Here is a 21,054-nt window from a genome sequence, read left to right on the forward strand (position 1 = left end):
ATAGATGGCTAATTACTACTAAAAGATAGTGCTTTATGAAAATTTCTCTTATTTTTTCTCATGACCAGCCCGTCCGAAAAACACCCTTAGTTTACATATACACATTTTTTCCAAAATTTAAACATTGATATGCAAAATCCAATTGCAAAAATTTTAGGGTATTGATCTGGTAAATTGTCAATTCGCATGACATATGTACAATGCAAGTTATATAACTTGTTACCAATTCAACAAGACAGGTAAGATGAAGATTGTACTAAGGCACACCTACCGGCATGAAAAAATAATTTTCCATAGAACCAAACTATCTCTGCAGAAATTCCTAAAACATGGACAAAAGTTGAACAGCGGCGCGGAATGATACGCAAATCACCAACGTGTGATTACAATGTTAGAAGCCCTACAAGCCTAATACACAAGCCTATTTGTGGAGCGGTAACTTAGTTTCATCGTAGACCTTCAACTGTGACGAATATTTATCACCTAATTATCTGTCGAATAACAATACCCCAAATAACAGCAAATAAATTACGTGTTCCAATTAACAAATCAAGGGCTGAAATATCAAGTTCAAATACACGAAGGAACCGCACATAAGTAGAGGGAATAAAGAGAAAACCTTATCAACAAAGAGTTAGAAGCCGAGTCTCTTGGGAAATGTATCAAGAGCTTCAAGTAGCGGGAACCATACACAAATACATATTACTAGGAACAAGATATTATTATAGATGATTACAATATCAATGACATTGACAGACCCAAATTTACATCTATGTCAAACTACAGGCTTCATCATGAAAAATATTCCTATCCTAGAAACGACCACAATTTGGCATTCAGAACTTCAATTATAATCTTTGTTTCACGCGCCGGCCGTTAACATCGCCGCCATCAAGGATAACCTCATTCCCTAGCTTGCTGGCAATGCCAGAATGTTCACTTACCCTGGCAACATACTCCAATAGTTCTGTGAGGACATGAGGACAACTCTCTCTCAAATAGTCAAAACCATCGGTTTGCATAACAGCTGCATAAGAAAGACTATGCTGGTCAATACCGCTTAATAACATAACTCAATCAGTATCAACTAATAACATAACTCTGACACTAGTATGTACGAGCTAGAACAAAATTCACTTCGTTTGTGCAATCCTATAATAAGATCAATTCTAATAATTTAAAGGTGGAACCTATCAACTTTAAATCCTAATACCAAGGTTCCTGGATAAAAATACTATGCTAAGGATATGACAAGTTAAAAATCAAAGGGACAAATGGTCAATGAACATCAAATGCATAATGCAAAAAGAAATCTAGATGCATGTTACCAAAAGAAAATCTAGATGCCAATGAACATCAAATGCATGTAAAATCTAGATGCATGCTAATCAAGACATTTTCAATTATGCTAACTTGGATTTGAAGTGGTGGCATATAAATTGCAATTTGCACAAAAATATTGTAACTACGTCCTTTAGGCCTATCGGTTGAGCATAAAGTTAATTCAATGACATCACCAATTTGTAGGGTTGCGAGTCTTGCTTCACTTTTTCTTTTGTGCCTAAACCTGAACCCCTTTAGAAATAAGGACGACGAATAGAAACTCATTTCAGAAATACTAATATAGACCTGCATTAATGGCCAGACATCTTCCCTTCCAAATTAACTAGCGCCAATATTTTCATTAGTACATAAAGAGAATTGTTGAAAATCAAATTAGAACTTTTAAATTTTCATTTTACAGACATAAAGCGCCAGTACATTTTATTACAGAAAATTTTCATAAGGGGAATTAAATCTTTTGAGAGTTTACACTTAGGAGAGATTATTTGTAGATCATGATGCCAAAAAAGTATAAATGTGTTAAAAGTAACACAAAAAGTCAAGTACTTGAAAGTTTAACCAAATAATCAAATTGAATCGCAAAATTTGATGTAGCACTATAACATGAGTTGAACAGGAGATAAAAGATCACCTCTTAGATTTTCTGGCATGGCAACAAATTTGAGACAGACGGATTTCAGCTGGAAACAGTGGTGCTGTTCAGCCAGGGCTAAAGTTGTTGCAACAGTATTAATAGCAACTTCCTCACACAGGTTAGCCTCGCAGAGCAACCTGAGCCTATCTAACCCATAACGGTCAGCAGCCGCAAGCAGATGTTGAGACATTAAGGTCGATGCCCATTTTGAGTTCAATCCTGTGAGTTCTTCCATGTCCGGCAGCACATCCCAGTAAATGAAATGAATAAGAGCCTGCCATCAACATACACGAGAATTAAAGCAACTAATGCAAAATTAAATCACAAAAGTATAATGAAAAGAGAATGCCACATCAGAATTGCAAATAAAAAACATTTAACTCAAAAATGAACTCCAAATACAGCTTCTATTGGCATCTGCGGTAATCTACTTAACTTCCTGTTGATACTGTAATAAATTAAACAGCTTCAACAAGTACACCACAGATGCAATGTTACCAAAGGCAAAAAGCATAGAAAGGTGTTCTTGGGCTTTAAACATAAAGAGCAATCACCGTGGGTCCAGTGAAAACATGCAAAAATGAAGAAGCAAATAAGTAAATATGTAATGCAAGAAAAAGTAGATATAAACACAACCAACAAGTATAGATAAAGGAATTAGAAAAAACAATAAACCAATAAAACAAGTGGATGATAATTATAAATCAAGATGTAATTTTACGTATCTATAATCTCCTATTCTTAATCATACATATTCATCCATAACTTTTGATTGATATTTAGCATGTCACATTGCAAGGTACATTCATTATTTAGTGTCACCCTCGTCAAGATTATAGAAAATGGGCAACGATGTGTCCCTTCAGTGCCTCGGTGCTTACACTGAAACAGTAACAAAGCAAGGCGACAACACCTAGCTTATGTTGTATCTAATTTCCAGACTTAAAAGTGCCTCGAGGGAGCCTTTAACAACACTGAGCATTCCTAAAAGTAGGGATCAGATCAATGTATTTAAGTTTACAACCACTGGAACGCTTGGGACAAAAAAGAGTTAACGCATTAACAATTTCCGAGATAAGCAAGTTAAAGAAGTTATTTGACTGTTGTCTGAATGCATACTTACTTCGCACCAGTCAAAATGAAGTTGCACTTCTTACTACTTGCATATAAATTCATAACCACTTATCCCCCACCAATGTCAACTGAACTTTAGGAATATTATGATGAATGGAAGTCAACTCCCATCTTTTTGAGATTAGAAAGTAAAAGCTAGAAAATTCAAAGCAAAAGCACCACGATGTAAATTTGCCACGAGTTGGAAGAGTTAGCAAGTAGATGTATCACATACAAGTAGTTTACAGCAAGAGAGGTCTTCAATTTTATGAAAAATGGAAAAACAAACCAACAAAGAGAAAATCATATAGTAGAGCATAAAGTTCCTATATGTCTTCCGAAATAGCTTCATACTGACAACTTTTAGCCTTCCAAGCTGAAACTGCTCAACTGAATACATCACAAATCCGTAAAGAACAATTCCTTGTCCAGCTATAACCTTCTTAAACACTTAATTATTGGTCAAAACTCTGAATTGAACTACCAGCTCTCTATTGGAGAGAAAACTTATGAAACCTATTAAGAGTGGCAGAAAATATTCATCCAAGAAAAAAGAGGCAGGAAACAACAAATAACTGCTGCAGGTGCAAGTAACTTCGAAAAAATTGCTTAATCGCAGTGTGAAAGAAAATGCAATGACAACTGAGATAATATGGAATGGGGAGTTTTCATAGTAGTACAGTAATGCAAATACCAAGTTCAGCATACTAACTATCTTGAATACTTACAGATCACATTAATGATATTTACATTATCAGTGTTATTAAAAGCGCACGCTTCTCGCTTAAAGCGCAGAAGCGAGGCGAGGCGATGCACCTGCGTTTTTCTGCCCTAAAGCGTGACTCAGGTAAATAAGCGCACACTTCACCCTAAAAAGCGAGAAGTGAGGCGATGAAAAAAGCGCAGAAAAGCTCGCTTAAGCGATGTCCAGCAGCAGCCTAGGGTTTTTCAACAAAAGCGCAGATCGCAGTGTGAAAGAAAATGCAATGACAACTGAGATAATATGGAATGGGGAGTTTTCATAGTAGTACAGTAATGCAAATACCAAGTTCAGCATACTAACTATCTTGAATACTTACAGATCACATTAATGATATTTACATTATCAGTGTTATTAAAAGCGCACGCTTCTCGCTTAAAGCGCAGAAGCGAGGCGAGGCGATGGACCTGCGCTTTTCTGCCCTAAAGCGTGACTCGGCTAAATAAGCGCACGCTTCACCCTAAAAAGCGAGAAGCGAGGCGATGAAAAAAGCGCAGAAAAGCTCGCTTAAGCGATGTCCAGCAGCAGCCTAGGGTTTTTTAACAAAAAATTGCAAATACACATACGCACACTACTTCTCTGCTGCAAGCGACGACTACACCTTGACGACTTCTCTTCTGCTCTTCAAGTTCGAGTAAGTTTCTCTTCTTCTCTTCTTTCTCTCTTCTCTTCCTCTTCTGATTTTCTCTGCTTGTTCACTGTTCAACTCCTTTTTCTCTTCTTCTTTTCTATTTCTTTCAGTTTTTATTTCTCTGTTCTGCCCTATTTTATGCTTGTGCTCTGTTTTTTCTAAATTTCTGCTGTTGTTCTCTGTTCTCTGTTCACTGTTTAACACTTCTTTTTTTCTTTTTTTTTGGTTGTTGATTGTAGTAAATTCAATCTTATTATTCAATGGCATCAAGCCATAAAAAAGATCAAGCTTGGGCGTATGGAGTTGCAATTGGCAATAGGACAAAAGTGCAACATTTGCTTAATATGTTATTTATTTTTGAGTTCTTGGTATGCCTATTTAATTTTTTTTATTTATGTGTAAATTGCGCTTCACATAAAAAAAGCGCGCGCTTCGTTTCACGCTTCTCGCTTCGGTGAAGCGAGGCCTCGCTTTTTTCCGCTTCTCGCTCTCCAAAACATTGTACATTATAAGAAGTCAAATCTAGAGATAAGGGAAGGAAAGGGGACCGAGGTATATGACTTTGACCTTAAAAACAGGGGCTTCCATGTCTTCTACTTTTATATGCTCTGTATTTTGATCCTTCATTGGACCATAGAGTTGTGCTCTGAACACAGGTGACCTCGCAGCAAGTACCAATTTGTGAGCAGCAAATATCTCTCCATCAACTTCAAAGTTTACATCAGTACCCTTCTCACTTTCAAGGAGTTGTCCAAAATGTAGTCCAATATTTGATGGTGGTAGAGGGATGGCATAAGTTTTAGGTCCTTCGGTGCGGGACCTCACAACACCAACACAGCAATGAACTTGCAGGCAATCATCCTTCAGGTAGTCTGATGTTTCTAAAGCAGTTCTTTTGAAGAATCGCTTATATCCCCTGCAGAACCCAAATTAGCCCATGTAGATTTATATACGTGCATGTAAAATAAACAAAAGGTTCGACAAACATGGATAGAGAAGGTGATATGTGAAGTAAAAAAAATTAAGTCAAATCCTGCAACTGAATTCTGGTCTAAGTGCTAATTTCAATCTACAACAAAACCACAACAAGTTTCAGCATACTTCAAAAGCTCACATGAAACGCAAACAGTTTCCATTTCTTAAATGTAAATCAAATTAGAAGTTTCTTTTTTTATGAGGTAAGATGAGTAAATCAGAAAAGACGTTATGAGAATAAGAACTACAGCACAAGCATGTAAAGGTTAAGGAGACAAGGACGAACGAGACGTGCAAAGATGACTGCTGGTTGCAATTTCTTCTACTAAAAGTTAAGCAAATCTATTCACAAAGACAAGGGCAAGATTAAAGCGCCCAGTGTCACAAAATCAAAAGTATACCACAAAACAAGCCCATACATTAAAGTACACCGTACAAAAGAGTAAGTCAACCAACCAATCCGTCAAATAATTCTTTATCGGAAAGGACAGAGGTCAGGTAAAACCAGCATTGAATAGTCAGTGAAATTCAACTACATTAGACCACACCGTGCAAAAAGTAAAAGAAAGAACCCATGAAAGGGAACTCACCACATGCTTCCACGATATTTAAGAGTGTAGGGCCCACTCTCCAACGCTCTCCCGAAATGGCTATGCACCTTATGCCTACCCTTACCGCTTTGATCAATTAACGTCAGCTCAAAAAGCGCCCTCACATCCGTGCCTTCGCTCGCTAAGGCAATGAACAACGAAACATACGTGGAGTTGTCTTCAATACTCTTTCCATCAGGATAGAAATAGATCGCCCACGAATACCCACCTACCATGAACGTATCAGAAGCGATGTACTTCCCAATCCCAATCCCCTTGGACAACGAATATCCCGTGATCTTAAAATCGTGAGAGCCATTCACCGTCTCCGTCACCGACGTCGACGTAGTCGTCGCCGGAGATGATGAAGCCGAGGACGATGAAGAGGGTTTGTTAATTGCCTCGTTTTCAACCCTTCCCATGCCCACCATACGTGAAATTTTAACGGCAATCACTCAATCGGTCAATTAATCTTTAGTAAAATTTCCAATTTATGAAAAAATTGGAAATGTGGGTCAGATCTAGGGTTTGGAAAGCCAAGTTCGAAGGAAACGGAGTGCTTTGGGCTAGCGAATAATGGGTTTATCAGCGAAATCGGGGGTGAATTTAGAGGAGATCTAGGCTCTGCGAAATTCGGGCTCTGGAATGGTAGAATGTGAATTTTCTAGGGCTTCGCGAGAGGAGGAGGAAGAAGAGACGGAATGGATGAATTATTTTTATACGCGCGGTGGGGTGGTGACAAAAAATGATGATTATGTACTGTGCAAGCTGGCTGTACGATTGAGTTGGAAACTCACGCGCTGTTGGGGGGTTGTTTTCGGTGGTTGAGGAAATGCAGGATGTAACCGTTGGCTCTAAAGTCTAAAGGAGTAAAAGGAGATCTTTGGTTAACGTGCATGTATAGATGTAGTCCTGTATAGGAAATTTATACTCCCGTTATATAACTGCTGACTGCCCCAAAAAATAATAGACAAAATGTATATTTTTTGTATATATTAATATTAATTTATAAAATATATTTCAATATATATTATATTTATACATATTTAGTGTTTGACCAAAAGATGTTAGAACTTTTTTGATTAAAACAATTAATAATAGTTATGAGGTCAATCTTAGTCCAGCACAATAAAACCTAGATCAAATGATGGAAGGAGTAAGCAAGATGAACGATATAACAAGTCTGTTCAAATCGAATAAAAGCTCATAAATCTGTAGATTTAAATGCACAATAGAACCGTCCCGGATGCAAGCAATGTAAGGGAGAAGAAGTGTGAGATGATTGGGGAATCTTGGGATCTTCTCTGATGAACAAGACTGCTTTTGCATTCAATCTCAGATGATTCTTTTACAAAGTGTTCTTTTGTCTTTTTTCTCCCTCCCCCTTCTTCTTTACTTACCCTTCTTATTTATAAGGGTTCATCTCCCAAAAACCCTAAAAAGTACAACATAGAGAATATTCGAAAAGTATATTCTTACTGTCTCCCACTAAATTTACACTATCGTGGACGTTATGCATCGACTGACCGCCCTCAGTCGTACCTTTCACCATGATGACCATCAGACGGTGCATCATGATAACCTCGTTCCTCATCCTACTCGGTAATGGTCGTGGTTGCCAAATTTGGACCCATACAATTAGTCCCTCCGCTTGTTGAGGTCGCGACCCTGTGCATCCTTGATAAGCGGACGTCGTCCATACCCGCGGAGAAATTTGGCGGTTAGATCGTAACGGTTTGATCAATAACGAAAAAGCGACGCAATCTACAGTATTCCAGATAGTGCAACATATCAGGAAATGACGTCACCCTCACGTGCGTCATCATTGCGCATCTTCCCGAGGCAGAGACCGATTGGCTTGTTGCTTCAATTTTGGTGCCACTGGCAGCCTTTCGCTTCGATTCTGGCGCCATCCAAACCTTATAAATAGATGAAGGTTTGGTTCTTTCTAGAACTTTCGATCATTTCCTTTCTAGTGTATGTGTTATCTTCTTTGGCCATCTCTTCTCGTATCTTCAGCTCTACTTTCGTGATCTTTCTCTTCACCTTCTTCCATTCATCGTTCTTTGTTTTATCAATATACCCTCTGCCATTGAGATGCCTAGAACACATCGTTCCCACGAAGAGATTTCTGACGCCACCTCGCTTTCCATAGTACCTCCCCCTGGTCATGAGGATGTGGCGGTAGAGAAAGGGGACAGCCTTCCCACCGTGGAGGAGATACTACCGAGAAACCCCCTGTCTCGGAATGATTTCCTTAAAGAGCATGTTCCTTCTCCTGCTCCGGTGATTTCTGAGACTGAGCAGGCTCGCAGAGATGACCTTTGATCTACGTATAACATTCCCTCCCATGTTGAGATGGTTCCGGCCGGGAGGGACTTCGTATATGTCCACAGACCGGGATATTGTGCCTTTTATATATACCCCTTTGTGATCGGCCACTCTTTCCCTCTTCTTCCGTTAGCGGAGGAATTCTCTCGGTTTTATGAGGTCTCCTCGGCGCAACTTTCTCCGTATACGTACAAGATATTTTTGGTATTGACGAAGTACGTAGAGTTGGCGGGGTGTGAAGTTGGCCTCCACCACCTCCTACATCTGTTTTCCCCTAGTTTTCACAGGGGAACTATGATACATTTGAGGTACCGTGGGACCGGGGGACTGGTGGTCGGAACGGACGACCAGGCAAGCCACAGATTTTGGCATAAATACTTCTTTGTTAGAACCGAGCATCTGGTGTCGGACCCTGCTGGATTCCCAGAACGGTGGAATCATAACCGTAGGTGTTGGTACTTGTAGTTTACTTTTGTTTTTTTTTCAACTTTGTACTTATTTGTAACTTTCCTATGCAGCTGTGAGGCATACACCTCGTCCCATTGCCGGTATCAAGGACTGGGTAGCCCGCTTATTACCTTACGTGGTGGAAACTCGGGATTGGCCCGCTTTCGTGAAACGTTTTGGGCCGAAGGTTCCATTTGATAAATGTTTTTCTCTGTTTTGACCTTTAGTTGTTTGTCGCCGTTTATTGACACAACTCCCTGTGATGATATGTCGTAGGACTTACAGGAAGAAGGCTCCAGTCCCTGCATTTCGCCAGGCCGTCGCATCAGCGGGGATGCAATTTACCTTGGCTGAGTCCGTCCGAGGGGGCCGTGCTCAGCCCGTACAGGCTAGTGACTCCTCTCGTGACATGATTGTTCGGGATGAGATCTCCTCCCGACCAGTATATCACCTTGTGGATGAGCCCTGCAATGGGGACGAATCTCCCTCGAGAAAAAGGAGGAGGGTAGAACTTGGGAAGAAAGTTGCCACTGATGCTGGAAAGAGCAGAACTGGTGCGTCGGAGACGGCACCGGTGCCTGTTTTTATGGCGGATACCATTTTGGCAGGAAGATCTCCCCGGACCGAAGGAATATACCAAGGAGGGGGGTCTGCGCACTCTGCTGAGGGCGGAGCATCATCTGCTGTTGGAGGAGGCGTACACGCCGAGGGCGACGGCTCAGGTTCGGACGTTGACCCTGAAGATGTACGAGAGTTCTCGGAGCGTCACACTCGTGTAGAAGTGAGAGCGGAAGGTTCTGATCGACAAATAGTCATCCCTGGAGACTACGACTTGTTGTCGAACTGTGATCAGGTGGCGTCGGTGTTCGCACCTTTGTGCGCTGCTCCTGAGAGCGTGACACTTAAGGCGATGAGTGATGCAGAGTTGTCACGGAACGTTTCCAGCATGGCTCTACGGGTAAAAGCTTCTCTCTTTTCTTTTCGTTGTTGGATCTATTTTCGTATCCTTAGCCCATTTCTTTGTTTTAACTTTGCTTTTCATACTAGACCCTTATCATGGAGATCGAGCGTGAACGTAGGGAAAGGCGGAGGACGGCCGTCTTTGGGAAGGTGTCCTCCAAATATCAGGAATACCACACCAAGCATCATGCGATGGCTGACATCTTTACTCAGGATCACGACTTTCAGCTGTTCCGCGAGGGTCTTAAGCAAAAGGAGGATCAATTGGCGAAAAAGGTCGAGGAGCTGAAAGAACGAGATGAGGACCTGATGAAGGCTATTGCCCGTTGTAGTAAACTCGATGCGCCCCTTAGGTTAGAGAAGATGAGCTTGAGCTGAGTAAGGAGGTGATGGCTGAGAATGCCGACCTCCAAGTAAAGGTGGCCAACTTAATTGCCGAGCTTGACAAGAAGGCGGCGGAGGTCGTCGACCTTAAAGGCGAGCTGAGTGCCAAGGCTGATGGGTTGGCTCATGCCGAAAGGGATAGGGCAACTGCCGTCTCTGAGGTAGCGGCTCTGGAAGACACCCTTCGTGTTTGCAGATCAGAACGGGACAAGGAAGTGGAGGCATATGCGCTTAAGGTGGCGAGATTTGAGGGGCGTATCCAAGATCTGGAGGCGAAATTGTCCGCATTAAATGAACAAGTTGCTGCTCTGAAGGCGGAGGACGTAAGACGACAGTCGCAGCCTTCTACTTCCCATGCTTCGGCCGACCCTGTCATGCCTCGAGATTTATATGAGCTATGGGTTCATGTCGAAGCCCAGCTTGACGTATATAAGTCTCTTCATGCTGATGGGAAAATATCTGAGGCGACACTCCGAGAGGTGTGTATTAAAGCGCGTGCCGCTCGAGAGCCGTGTGGTTACGACCCTGTCATGCCTGGCAGAGACGAAGTCGATTTCGACGATGCGGACAAGCTCGCCTCTGATTCTTGCTACAATGAGGAGTATGCCATGGGGGTGATGTGGCATAGGACTTGGCTGTATTTATTTTGCTTTACCATTTTTGTGGGGGCGTTCTTGAGCCCTTCGTAAAAACCTTTTGTAATATAACAGCTGTAATGGAGCAATTACTTTTTATTGTGTACGTCTGAATTGTTTTCTTGCTGTGTTTAATTTGTTTATTTGGCGACGTCCTTTGTCATAGTCGTGCTTATTTTCGAGTTGTCGAAATGTTACCTATTGCGTTTCGAGCGATATTGCTCTTATGTCGAGCTTTTTCCTTTAGGCCTTAGCCATAGGGATGTTGTTTTCGAGCTAATGTCGAAGTGTTATCCCGTCGTGTTTCAAGCGATGTCGAATTTATTTCAATGGCGATAACCTTATCCGTGGGGTGTTATTTTGACTTAATAGCGAAATGTTAACCCGTCGTGGTTTGAATGGTGTCGAACTCTTCTATGGCGATGGCCTTAGCCGTGGGGTATTATTTCGACTTAATGTCGAAATGTTAACTCGTCCTGGTTCGAGTAGTTTCGAACTCTTCTATGGTGATGGCCTTAGCCGTGGGGTGTTATTTTGACTTAATGTCGAAATGTTAACCCGCGTGGATCGAATGGTATCGAACTCTTTCGTGGTGATGGCCTTAGCCGTGGGGTGTTATTTCGACTTAATGTCGAAATGTTAACCCGTCGTGGTTCGAATGGTGTCGAACTCTTCTATGGCGCTGGCCTTAACCGTGGGGTGTTATTTCGACTTAATGTCGAAATGTTAACCTATCGTGGTTCGAGTAGTGTCGAACTCTTCTATGGCGATGGCCTTAGCCGTGGGGTGTTATTTTGACTTAATGTCAAAATGTTAACCCGTCGTGGTTCGAATGGTATCAAACTCTTTCGTGGCGATGGCCTTAGCCGTGGGGTGTTATTTCGACTTAAGTCGAAATGTTAACCCATCGTGGTTCGAATAGTGTCAAACTCTTCTATGGTGATGGCCTTAGCCGTGGGGTGTTATTTCAACTTAATGTCGAAATGTTAACACGTCTTGGTTCGAGTAGTGTCGAACTCTTCTATGGCAATGGCCTTAGCCGTGGGGTGTTATTTTGACTTAATGTCGTAATGTTAATCCGTCGTGGTTCGAATAGTATCGAACTCTTTCGTGGCGACGGCCTTAGCCGCGGGGTGTTATTTCGACTTAATGTCGAAATGTTATCCCGTTGTAGTTCGAGTGATGTCGAACTCTTTTCTTTGATAATGGCCTTAGCCATTGGGATGTTACTTTCGAGCTGGGGCCGAAGTATTATCCTGTCGTAGTTCGAGTGATGTCGAACTATTTTCTTTGATAATGGCCTTAGCCATTGGGATGTTACTTTCGAGCTGTCTAGGATTTGGTATTTAGTAGTTTATTTTATTCATGTCTAGTTAGGTTTTCTTTACCAAGTTCATATTGGAATTAATTTTGTTAGTCTAATCAAATTTGGATTGCAGTATTATAAATAGGGGCGTTGCTACATATTTTCAAGTGTGGAGAGGTAGCTACGATGCAGAGAGATTCAAGGGGGGCCGAAGTATTATCCCGTCGTGAGGGTGACATATTTTATTTTATTTGCTGAAGTGTCGTATGTGCCGGTTTTATCCGTATATTAGAGATACGTGTCGATTCTGTATATTCGTTGGAGTAACTTCATTCATACGTTGGCGATGCATGTCGATTTCGTACACATAATGGAGTAATTTCATTCATATGTTGGAGATACATGTCGATTGCGTACATATAATGGAGATTCTTTGTATCTAGTCCCTTCATTGTTCGGCCTGGAGATGCCATCAGCAGGCGGGGCAATGAACTATACTTTGAACTTCGAGACGTCCCCCTCGTCGCCTCGTTAAAAACCTCCCCGATAAAACCCGATTGGGACAAAACCCGGGTGAGGGAAAAAGAGTGCGACTTAGGTGGCGTCATTTCTCAGAAGTGGAAGTATTTGAGGTGGGCGACATTCCAGTTGTTTTGTAGTAGTTTTCCTTCCATTGTTTCCAATTGGAATGCTCTTTTGCTTGCTGCTGTTGTGATTTTACATAGCATGTCCCAGTTTGTTCCCAATTTTCCTTCATTTGGGTCTTTTGCTGCTTGTGTTTTGGCCTTGAGGACGTAGTCCCCGACTCTGAGTGGTCGTACTTTGGCCTTCTTGTTGTAGTACTTTTCTGCTTGTTGTTTTTGGGCTATCATTCTTATGTGAGCCATGTCCCTTCGCTCTTCTACCTCGTCCAGGTCTTGTATTCTGTTTTCGTCGTTGCTCGGTCCACTCTCATTGAAATACCTCAGGCTGGGTTCTCCGACCTCAACGGGTATAACTGCATCGCTACCGTAGACCAGTGAATACGGTGTCTCACCTGTGCTGGTTTTTGGCGTTGTACGGTAGGCCCATAACACATCTGGTAGCAGTTCCGGCCATAGCCCTTTGGCGTCCTCGAGCTTTTTCTTTAATATATTCAACATTATTTTGTTGGAGGATTCTGCTTGACCGTTGCCGGCAGGGTAATACGGCGTGGAGAGTATCCGCTTGATATGCCATTTTTCAAAGAACTCGATCATCTTTTTCCCGATGAACTGAGGTCCATTGTCGCAACTGATTTCTTTGGGGATGCCGAAGCGGCATATGATGTTCTTCCAGACGAACGCGATGACTTCCTGTTTGCGTATTTGAGCGAACGCACATGCTTCCACCCATTTGGAAAAGTAATCAGTTAGAACCAAAAGGAAGCGTATCTTACCTCGCCCTGCTGGGAGGGGTCTGACGATATCCATCCCCCATTTTATAAACGGCCATGGAGAAGTGATGGAGTGTAGGAGTTCGCCCGCCTGGTGTATCATAGGGGCGTATTTCTGGCATTGCTCACATTTCTTGGCGTAATCTGTGGCCTCTTTTTTCATAGTGAGCCAGTAGTATCCTGCACGAATAAGACATATGACGAGGGCCCGATTGCCTGTATGGGCACCGCAGTGACCCTCGTGTACCTCTTCGAGCACACGCCTTGTTTGATTTGGTCCAAGGAATTTGGCGAAAGGACCACCGAACGTCCTTTTGTAAAGGTCGTGGTTTATGAGGTTGTACCTGGCCGCTTTTTTTTAAGCTTTTTGGCTTCTTTTTTATCTTGTGGGAGTGTTCCCTCCTGCAAATATGATATGATGCGGTTCCGCCAGTCCCAAGTTAAATTTATAGAATGTACCTCGACTTGGTCTATTGATGAGTGGAGGAGGGTGACCACGTTCTCCTTGGCGATATTTTTAGTTGCCGCTGCCAGCTTGGCGAGACCGTCTGCTTCAATATTTTGCGCCTGTGGTATTTGGTCGAGTCGGTATTCGTCGAATTCTGGTAGCAGCTTGTGGATTTCGGTCTGGTATTTCTGTAGCCTCTGCTCCTTGATCTGGAAAGTCCCAGTAACTTGGTTTACGACAAGTTGAGAGTCGCAGCGGAGGATGACTCATCGTGCACCATATTTGAGGGCCAATTTTAGTCCTGCAATTACGGCCTCATACTCGGCCTCGTTGTTAGTCATTTCAGGGCATCGTATGGATTGGCGAATCACTTCGCCCGTTGGGACTTCGAGTACAAGTCCCAATCCAGATCCCAACGCGTTGGATGCGCCGTCGGTGTAGAGGACCCAGAGGTCGGGTTGCCCAGGGGAGGCGCGAAGCGCTTCTTGCTCGACCTCGGACAGTATTTCCACACTGAAGTTAGCGACGAAGTCGGGGAGTACTTGTGATTTTATCGCAATTCGCGGTTGATATGTTATATCGTGCTCGCTCAATTCTATGGCCCATTTGGCCAACCTATCCGACAGCTCGGGTTTGTGCAGGATGCTCCTGAGGGGAAAAGTCGTCACCACCTTTATGGGGTGGCACTGAAAATATGGTCTGAGACCAACGCCAGAGCCAATTTTTCGAGGTGGGGATACCTCGTTTCGGCGTCGACTAAAGTTTTGCTGATATATAAATCGGAGATTGCGTACCTTTGTTTTCACGGACCAAAACCGCGCTCACCGCGACTTCGGAGACGGCTAGGTAGACAAGGAGGCATTCGCCTGGATCTGCCTTGGCGAGTAACGATGGTGAGGACAAGTAGGTTTTCAGTTTTCTCAGGGCGTCGACACACTCCGAATTCCACTGGAGCCCGTTATCTTTCTTTAGCACACTGAAAAATTTATAATACCTATATGACGACCATGAGATGAACATCGATAGGGCGGCTATCCAACCTGTCAGTTTTTATACCTGTTTTTTGCTGGTTAACATTTTCGGTATTCCTTCGATGGCCTTAATCTGATTTGGGTTGACCTCGGTGCCTCTTTGCGATACCAGGAAACCGAGGAATTTGCCCGAGGTTACGCCAAAGGCATATTTTTCGGGGTTTAGTTTTATGTCGTACTGCCTTCATATGACGAAGGCTTCCTTCAGATGATCGATCTGATCTTCTTTCCTTTTTGACTTAACCAGCATGTCGTCGATGTAGACTTCCATTGTTTTGCCGAGTTGGTCTTTGAACATCTTGGTGACCAATCTCTTGTACGTCGCCCCTGCATTCTTTAGTCCGAACGGTGACCTTATAGCAGTACGTTCCTTGGTGAGTAATGAAAGTGGTTTTCTCCTGGTCTTCTTCCTCCATGAGGATCTGGTTGTAACCCGAGTAGGCATCTAAGAAGCTTAGCAACTCGTGTCCCGCTGTTGCGTCGATGAGCTGGTCGATGTGTGGCAACGGAAAGGAGTCTTTTGGGCATGCCTTGTTTAGGTCTGCGAAATCTACACACATCCGCCACTTTCCGTTTTTCTTCTTTACCATGACCACATTGGCGACCCACTGGGATATTTTGACTCTCGGACGGAGCCATTTGCGAGCAACTTATCGACTTCTTCACTGACGGCCTCGTTGATTGCGGCGTTGAACTTCCTCCTTATTTGCCGCACTGGCGGGTAGAGGAGGTGTTGATACCCAATTTTTCCTCATATATTTTTACATACATATATATATACTTTCAAAATAGCACATATACAGTTATAAGCATGCATAAGCATTTTTATAATTTTTCTATAATTTTTTTAAAAAAAAGCTCCAAATTGATTTATTTCTTCTCTTTTTATTTATAAAATTTCCAATATTTATCCTTCAAATTATTTTTGTGGTGATTTAGTCATCTAAATTCTTTATTTATGCCAAAATAGTGTTTAAGCATTTTCAGTGCATTTTTGTAATTATATTTATATTTTTAGGCTAAATTGCACATCTTTGCAATAATAGCCCTACTAATGCATAATTGTATTATTGATGCATAAAATGGTCTTTTATATTTTTAAAATATTAAATAAGTATTTTAAATCATTTTAGTACACGAAAATATTTTTTTGGAAATCATTTGTTATTTTTATAAATTATATAGTTATTAAAAGTGGCTATTTAAAATCTGGCCTGTTTTATTTCAATTTCAGCCCTATTCCAACCCAATACCAGCCCAATTTTTAATTAAAATTACCCAGCCCAAACCCTGAAGAACTGATCCGGCCCCAATACCCTTTAATCTCGACCGTTGATCATAAAGATCAACGGCCACAAACGACCCTTCCTAAAATAAACCAAAAGACCCCCCAAAACCCTATCATTCTACACCATCCGCCGCCTTGAAACCCCTCTCCTCTCTCAAACGCTCTCAAACCTAACCCTAATCAAACCCCACTGACACTCACCTATGGCTATCTACGGTGGTTTCTCACCACCTCCCAGGCCTCCAATGGCCTCTCTCACGTTATTTTTGCCATCTCCAGGGTCCTCAGGGGACCAGGGGTAGTTGGCTTGCATCTATGGTTCCTTTCTCGCCTGTTCAGGACATTCCAGTGTGATTCCGAGTAAGATCGTCCTATATTGACTACGATCTATGGGTTTCTAAGCATGTTTCTTCACCTCTGTGTTGTTCTCTTCGAAACCCTAATTTCTTTTTCTGAACCTCTTAGATCTGTACAGATCTGAGATGATTTGGACTTGTTTCATGTGAGTTTTACAACAACCTTGAGATTCTTTACAAGAATCGTATGATTTTCAATTGATTTTCATCTTTTTCTAAACTAGGGTTTCCGGAATTTCTTTTTACAAAGTGTTTGATGATCATTTTTAGTGTTTGATCTTCTGCTTCTCATATGTTTTGACTGGTTTTGTAAGTTTTGCTACAACCTTAACTCGCTTGTACTGAAAACCCTAATTTTCTGATGTTCTTCGTTTGGTTTCTGGGTACTGGTATATCGACTGTGTTCTTTCTTTGGGTTCTTGTGATTTCTCGCGATTTTCTTGTCCTAATATGCTTCTGCTGAATTTCTTAGTTCAACCCTTTCACCGATTCTATATGCTTGTGTTCATCCTGACTATTCATGCTAAGACCTGTATCTTTCTCCTTGAATCAGTGTCGTTTTAACTATTTGTTTTGATAAAGTTATGTGTCGAATCCTGACTACTCATGTCTTACCTTATTTTATATGCTAAACTTGCTGACTCTTTCATGACTTTATCTTTGATTGAACCCTTGATTATTCTGAATTCCTTATTTCCTGAAACTTTCGATTCTTACTTCTCTACTCGATTTGATTGAACTGCTTGCCTTAATTAATTTTCCCTTGCCTTGTTTGTATTTTGCTGGTTCTTACTGATTGTTTCCTTAATTGAAACTTTTGTTCATTTACCCCTAATTACCTACTCTATACCCAAAACTTACTTGATTCTTTTCCTTAAATACCTAGCATGCTTTTACCGTTGATTTGATTATCCTTTGATTAAGGGAAGGCTTGCTGATTTACATATGTGATTGATTCCACAAACTTTCCTGATTTGCTACTTGAGTGATCTCTTACCTTATTTGTTAAGCTTTTGATTACTATATAAACCCCCTCTTATTTCAACTTCTGGACAACGAACAACAGTTCAAAACCACTACTTTTTTTACACTCTAAAAGTCTCTCTTTCTGCTCTCTTTGCTACTTGTGATCTTTGCCATTCTAGCCGGCTGCAAGCCAAGGCTGGAAGTTGAACACTACCTTACTCACATCTTGTGCTTTTCATTCTTTAACTAGGTATGCTTCTGATTAATTTTTAAGAAACTATGTGTTTACTTACTGCTTTAGTTCATATGGCTTAAGTTTGTTCATGTTTCTATCTACTGCTTATCCAAGCATGTCTAATATTGCCCATTCAAACCTATGATTAGTATGTTTCCACTTTACTTGCCTGTTTGCTGTCTTGTTTAGCATGTCTGCATATATTTGGCCTAACTATTGTCTTTCCTAAACTCTGCTTCTATATAATTAGCACGCCTCCATTGTTAATACTTGCCCAGCATGCTCATTTAAGTCCTTGTCTGTTCTGTTTCATTCCTACTAAGTCAGTCAATCCCTTTAAAGTAATTCTAGCTGTGTGATGCATGTTTCTGTTGTGATCTTTGCTGCATATGTAGAACCCCCTCAAAACTCCCTATGTCATGTCATTTGTATGCTCCATTATCTATGTTCCCAAGCCCCTATCCCCTTTGTGTGAAAGTTGTTCCTGAAACTTGTTCTATGACTTGGTTCTGATTGCCAATTGTTTTCTTCACACTTTTTCTCAAACTGTTTCAGCATTAATGGTTTTCAAAAGTTCTTTTTAGTCTTAAGACCTTTCTATTAAACTCTTTCAACTGTTATGCACTTCCACTTACTCTTAGATTACTAGGTTCTGCCCTTCTTATATGTGTACTGCCTTGAGATCCTTGAGATCTCTCTGAACTTTGGCATGTCAGAGCTGGCCTTTCCACACTGCAACTAAATCAGTTATTATTTGAGAAAAGGTCTAGGTGTGAGCACTGCCCGGGATCCTTGAGGTCCTTAGGGAACTCTGACACCCCTAGACATGAAATTGGCTATGGAACTTTGGCATTTGAGGCTATTGGAGGCTTGAAAGTCATTTGGGCCTACTGTAGGCTCCCTATAGATTAACTCCTGTTCATTTATGTATTTTTATTTAATTCATGGGTCTGTAATAATTATTATAAACAACATTGGAGTGATTAGTGAAAAGGGTGGGTAGTTATATATATGTTGGGTAAATTGGGTTGATACCATGCCATGAAATGGCCTGCTGACTTGAGATGCCTGAAGGAATCTTACATACCCTTCGAGTATCTGTATGAGAGGTATGGCCATAGCAAGTCCTTTCGTACTTACCATGACGAGATCTCTGTCACTTCTTTGGGTCACATCCACCGCAGAGTGTTCGTGTTCATTGTATGCTTCTTGGGCCTGATAGTGTTCCCAATGAAAAGGGAAAGAATCCACACTTGGATAGCCATGGTCGCCAAGACTTTGATGGAAGGAATCAACGGACAGACATACACCATAGTCCCCATGAGGGTTCAAACATTTCGAGGGTTGTAACCTGTTGCTGCAATTGTGGTTACTAGAACATCTTCAAAGGGGCCAGTATCGCCAAGAATTTCCGCGAAGGGCTTGGAATGACCATATTGCCTTCCATCACCCCAAGCGGATGACTTACATTCCGGACAGGTTTACTCAGCCAGAAAGTGCCAAAGAGTGGGTGGAGTTCTTCGACAATCTGACCGAGGAGCAAGTGCAATGGATGTTTGAATGGTTCCCAACAGACGAATTCATCATCAGATCCAGGGACGCTCCACACTTGGTGCTGATTGGGTTGAGAGGGATATACCCTTATGTCCAAGTTATGAGGCAAGCAGGCAGGAAACAGGTTGTACCAAGGGTTTCCAAGATGAGTCATTTCACAGCGGACTTTCAAGACGACGATGTCCCTTACAAGTGCCAAGCCCAGCACATGTGGCACTACAAAATCATTGTGGAAAAGAACACCATTGAGCCCGACAGGTATCATGCAGGGTGCGAACCTCTCTACCCGGCGTGGTTAGAAGACAATCTAAAAGGAATGGTGATGCCAGGATCCGGTCGAGGGAACATATTCATAGACGAAGAAGCTGAACCTCAAGTCAAATACAACAGGCTGTGCAAGAGGGTCCACGACTCTGAGAATGAGCACCGGGAAATACATGAGAGGAATGTAGGTTGATCGAAGAATGGAAAGGTATGGCAGTCACTTCCAACAGGAAGCTGGAATATCTGGAGCGAGGAATAATGGAGCTGGAAGGTAAAGATGATTGAGGATTGCCAGAACGCTGAAGGAGCTGAAGGAGGACATCTGGCCAGAGCCTACTTGCTGCTGGGTCTGCGCGAGCTGGGGGACCTGTACGATGGAGTCAGGAAGATCGAATCTGGGGAAGGTCCTTCTGGGACCAAATAGGCTAGATTTATTTGCTTTCCTAAAATGTAATAAGGCCAAGTGCTAGTAGTGACTTATTTTATCTTAATGTCGTTTTGGGATTCGTCTATTTTTATATTATGAAATGAGGCATTTGTTGGCATCTAAAGTTCCCCAAATTTATTTGTCGCTAGGCCTACCTCGGGTACAACAAGGCTCCCCAATTAGGACGCGAATTTACATTCCCGCAATATGTGTTTAAATACTGCAACACTTCAAAATCCTCACTAACTTGTTACCTTTTTTGTTTTTCCTTATTTTTGATTATTCCTATCCCCTTAGGTTGGTTCACTCATACTGGCATCATCGGCGTATCATACCAGATCTAGAGGCCCTCCACCTCCTCCTCCTCCAAGAAATACAAAGAGCAAAGGAAAAACAAAAATGGATGACTTAAGTGGTATTCGAAAGGAGAATGTTGAGAACGCAGAAACTTCAGACGGTCGGAGTACTCCGCCACCAAATGATCTAGTCTTGAGATTGGAACAAAAGATACAGGAGCTACAAGGAGAGCTTGAGCAGGTTCGAAACTTGGACGACTTATCACTCACCTTGAATGTCCCCGACATCAATCAACAGAACACAAAGATTCCGGCACCTCCCCAAAACACATCAAACCAACACCCACAAAACCCTCCCGCACCACAACCATACACATCCCCACCTCAAATTCTCAATCCCTTACCAATACCAACTCCACCGCAACACCACCACCAACCAATCCAATACCCACCAACCGCCACTTACCACACTCCCCAAAACACACACAACCTATCCCCGACCCTCAAAACTCAACCAACGACCATCACTACACCCAAGTCCCTGGCACCCATCAGAACAACCCCATATATGTGGAGACCATACCTCACTCTGCTCAGCCAACTTCCTATGCACCAGAATCCTCGAAGAAGGACCAGCTCATTAAAAACATGGCTGAAGAACTCAA

The 21,054-nt window shown here is 42.1% G+C and overlaps 1 protein-coding gene across 1 annotated transcript; it reads right to left on the reverse strand.

The window, feature by feature from the left end:
* Positions 1-596: 596 nt before the first annotated feature.
* LOC109220187 (BTB/POZ and MATH domain-containing protein 2-like) lies at positions 597-6,931 on the reverse strand. The gene is made up of 4 exons (XM_019384649.1): positions 6,048-6,931; positions 5,050-5,398; positions 1,976-2,252; positions 597-1,027 (listed from the first exon to the last, which is right to left on the reverse strand). The coding sequence occupies exons 1-4, from the start codon at positions 6,476-6,478 to the stop codon at positions 849-851; spliced, it is 1,236 nt and encodes a 411-aa protein (XP_019240194.1). The 5' UTR covers positions 6,479-6,931; the 3' UTR covers positions 597-848.
* Between the last annotated feature and the right edge of the window lie 14,123 nt (positions 6,932-21,054).

The sequence above is a fragment of the Nicotiana attenuata genome, unplaced genomic scaffold, assembly GCF_001879085.1.
Source record: "Nicotiana attenuata strain UT unplaced genomic scaffold, NIATTr2, whole genome shotgun sequence".
In the NCBI taxonomy this organism is placed as follows: Eukaryota; Viridiplantae; Streptophyta; class Magnoliopsida; order Solanales; family Solanaceae; genus Nicotiana; species Nicotiana attenuata.

Coding starts and splice junctions, on each gene's coding strand:
- LOC109220187 (XM_019384649.1), bottom strand. CDS start 6,478: ATGGTGGGCATGGGAAGGGTTGAAAACGAGGCAATTAACAAACCCTCT. Junction 2,253..5,049: donor TGGAAGCCCCTGTTTTTAAG/GTCAAAGTCATA, acceptor TGTTGATGGCAG/GCTCTTATTCATTTCATTTA. Junction 1,028..1,975: donor CATGCCAGAAAATCTAAGAG/GTGATCTTTTAT, acceptor TTTCTTATGCAG/CTGTTATGCAAACCGATGGT.